The sequence below is a fragment of the Xiphophorus hellerii genome, chromosome 7 (assembly GCF_003331165.1).
Source record: "Xiphophorus hellerii strain 12219 chromosome 7, Xiphophorus_hellerii-4.1, whole genome shotgun sequence".
Lineage (NCBI taxonomy): Eukaryota > Metazoa > Chordata > Actinopteri > Cyprinodontiformes > Poeciliidae > Xiphophorus > Xiphophorus hellerii.
Window position 1 is genome coordinate 13,731,818 of NC_045678.1, and position 3,892 is coordinate 13,735,709.

Sequence of the window (3,892 nt, forward strand, 5' to 3'; positions counted from 1 at the left end):
CACTCTGTGAGTCTGCTCAGACACTGAGCTCAGTGTTTAAGTGATTAGCTTACCACTAAAAGCTCAGTGGTAAGAATATTTTCTGAAAGGCACGGTGTGCTCCGCTAGCTCTCTAGCTTTATATGACATCTACATTCAGCTGATCTACTATGCAGGCCAACAAAAATGATTCAGCAGAACAACTTTGCTATAAAAACATTTATGAAGTTTCTCATTTATTGGTTTCTGTTAACTTTGAAGAGAAGACAACTATCAAATCAACAGTCCTTACCATAATTGTGCTGCAAAAACACAAAATCTTACTAAGCATTGTATCTAGTTATCTAGTTAAATAAGCTCAAACTAACTTGCAAGTGACTTTTCAGAAATATATTGGAGCTTGTTTTAAGTCAATAATTCATTAATATTGATGAAAAAGTATTAGCTCCACTGGTGGATTATTTCACTTGTAACTTGAGAAAAATATCTTGTAAGTAAAATAATCTGCTAGTGAAACTAGCACTTACAAAATAAATTATGAGTTACTTTCATTTAAAAAAAAACTCACATATCTTGCTGAAAAGTTACCTTTAAGTTAAAGTTTGTCTTATTTCAAATGTACTAAGATATTTGCACTAGAAACTGAGCCAAAAATTGTTCTAGACTCCAAATTATAGCAATAGGCCCTTCCAGTTTTAATAACTGCAAAATTCACACAAAAATCAACAGATCCCCACATTTTTTTTCTGATTTTAGCAACATTTTTTTTTTCTCAAAATTGGCCGAAACCATTTGGGTTCCAGTGGCTGCTGTTTCAGCCTGACTTGATGTCAAGTTATAGTCCATGACTGATAGAGCAATTAATAAAAGGTCACATTTAACATCATATATTAGCGCGAATATCGAAAAAATTCCTAACAAATTACAAATATTTCTAAATTTGCACCACAAAATCTGTGATGTTGATTGCAGAGAACCACAAAAACAATCCTGGATGGACTGATTAGTGTGAAAAGATGTTCAATATTATGTTATTTTAAGAAACACTTACTGAATGCTGAAACACTTATTGATATTTTAACAATTGAATTGGTTTTTATCAATTCGTTTCGGCCCAACAGGCCCTTTAAGAACATCCTGATTTTTGATTTGGCCCAAATGGAAATGAGTTTGATGCCCTGATATTTGGGATAAAAACAAGTGAATCCTGGACTATTTTGAATGTAAACAAGAATGAAGAGTAAGATACTTGGTGGTGGAATGATGTCACACCGCCAGCAAAGGAAGATTCTGTGATGTCACCGGCGATGCAGTCTGTGATGTCATCAACTGCAGAATTGTATGTAACACAATTCTGCATATTTTTCATTGCTTGCAATATCACTGACCAGTTCAGACGTTCAAAGCTCGTTCCGATCGACCGTTCAGGTAGTTTACCAATCGACTATTTTACTGATTGTATTTAGGAGAAAATGTCTCATCATACGCCGAGATACCACAGTGGGATGATGGGACCCCATGCGAGAAGGGGAGTCCAGGAAAACCCCGAAGGCAGGTTCCCTCCTGCAAACCCGAATGCCTTACACTGGGAAATCCAAAGACTGAACTCCCTTCTAGAAATAGAGAGAGCCGGAAGGTTTGAAGACAACCAAAGACTGGCCCACCTGAAGGAGGAGTTGGAAGAGATGAAACTCCAGTTACAAAGGCAGACAGATATCAAAGAAACGCTTATCAGCCAGGCCGAAGACGCAAAGAGGGAACTTGAGAGACTAGAGAGGTTCAGTGATCCAGAAGTCATTAAAGCTGTGATCACTGCTTCCAAGGCTTACAAAGATGTGAAAGACATGAAGATGAAGCCCTTGCAACAAGAATATGTGGATTTAAAGGTGGCCCACCTCCTCAGCCAGGAAGCATTTAGAGCTGAAATACATGATGAGAAAGTGAAAAGTCAGGCCCTCCAAGAAGAACTGGACGAACTGCAGACTTCCTACGAGGAGCTGCGCTCTAAGTACGAAGCAGACGATGCTCTGGTGAGGCAGGAGGCCGAGACACAAACGTTTGATGAAGAGCGGCTTAGTGAGGAACGACTCCTGGAGAATGGGAGAGCTGAGAAGGACGACAAGTTCCAAGAAATGTCACAAAAGATCACATTCCTGCAAGACAGCGAGAGACTTTTGCAGGAAGAATTAAATCAGATCAAAAGTTCATACAATGAACTGAACTGCAAATATGAAAGTGACATTTCTGGACTAAAACAAGATGTGGAAACATTCCAGCAGATGATACAACAGGAGGAAACAGCTCTTTCTAAAGAAAAGAAAGAGAATCTGATCCATGTAATAAACTATTCTGCTCTGCTAGAACGAGTTGAAAGACTTAATTTACAGCTAAATCAAGAAAGAAAAACAAATGTGGAGAAATCAAAGAAGGACATGGAGCTACTTGAAAAGATGAGAGCTGAGAACACTGTCCTCCAAGAAAAAACAACCAGAGAGATTCAATTCCTGCAGGCCAGCAAGAAACTTTTGAAGGAAGAATTAAATCACGTCAAAAGTTCATACAATGAACTGAACTGCAAATATGAAAGTGAAGTTATTGGACTAAAACAAGATGTGGAAACATACCAGCAGAAGATACAACAGGGGGAAACCGCTCTTTCTAGAGAAAAGAAAGAGAATCTGACCCATGAAATAAACTATTCTGCTCTGCTAGAACGAGTTGAAAGACTTAATTTGCAATTAATTCAAGAGAGAAAAACTAATGTGGATAAATCAGAGGAGGACATGGAGCTACTTGAAAAGATGAGAGCTGAGAATACTGTCCTCCAAGAAAAAACAACCAAAGAGATTCAATTCCTGCAGGAGAAAGAAAGGAGTGCACTGGCTGAGTTGGAGACGGTTAATGGTTTGTACCTGGAGCTAAACCGTCGGTACGAAACCGAAGTCAGTGCACTGAAACAACAATACCAGCAGGAGATAAGTTATATGAAAAATGATTTGGAAAGAGTTAAAGAGGATTTACTGCTGCCCGACACTCTGAGATCTGAGAACGAAGATTTCCAACAGAAACAGATCGCAGTTTTCCAAGAACAGGAGGAAGATTCACAGAACCAAGTGGACCTGGTTAAAGTTTTAAATCAAGAGGTTTCTTCAGAGGAGGAACTCCCAGGAGAAACATTACCAGGTTGTTCCACGGATCCGGAATCCCCGGAAGAGATCGAGAAACCGTTTCTCGCTGGAGAAACCATCCAGGAGGATTTAAACAATCCAGATACTAAAACCACGCAGGATGGTAAAAAGAAGAAATCTAAATTTTCATTTTGGAAGACAATACGAAACATTCTGCGATTGAAGAAGCCAAAGAAAAAGCAAGAGTAAAGACAATCAAGAACATGTTTAATGCTCTTGATTTTGATATTTAAAGAAGGAGAAAGACGTGCAAGAGAGGAACCGAGGAATCGAACGCTTGAAGGTTGTAGCCTCTGTGAAAGGGGCGCCATGCCACGCTCCGTCAATAGAGAATTTAAAAAGGCAAAGATTTTTCCCCCATCGACAAACTAGAAAATAGATCCCTTCCCAAACCAATTGAAAAAAACGTGGGCAGCACGGTGGTGCAGCGGTTAGCGCTGCGTCTTCACAGAGACCATCTGTGTGGAGTTTGCATGTTCTCCCCGTGTTTGCGTGGGTTTTCTCCGGGTGCTCCGGTTCCCCCCACATCTCCTAAAACATGTAGGTCAGGTCAGTTGGTCACTGCAAATTGACCCCAGAAGAGTTTAAGAAACTCCAAACATGTCCAGTATTATTGTTAAACTTGTAAAGTTTAGTGGCCGACGGCTCAGTGCCGCAACACTCGACTCAATTTTTATAGCAACGTATTGATTTAAGAATTAAAATTTCTCCTTTTAATACTAATG

General features: G+C 39.5%; 1 protein-coding gene across 1 annotated transcript; it reads left to right on the forward strand.

The window, feature by feature from the left end:
- Positions 1 to 1,451: 1,451 nt before the first annotated feature.
- Positions 1,452 to 3,538, forward strand: LOC116722830 (WEB family protein At5g16730, chloroplastic-like). The gene has a single exon (XM_032567162.1). It carries the CDS (start codon positions 1,452 to 1,454, stop codon positions 3,354 to 3,356), a length of 1,905 nt encoding a protein of 634 aa, XP_032423053.1. The 3' UTR covers positions 3,357 to 3,538.
- The last annotated feature ends 354 nt before the right edge of the window (positions 3,539 to 3,892 follow it).

What these genes read in the sequence shown, in the direction of transcription:
- LOC116722830 (XM_032567162.1), top strand. Translation starts at nt 1,452, where the DNA reads ATGTCTCATCATACGCCGAGATACCACAGTGGGATGATGGGACCCCAT.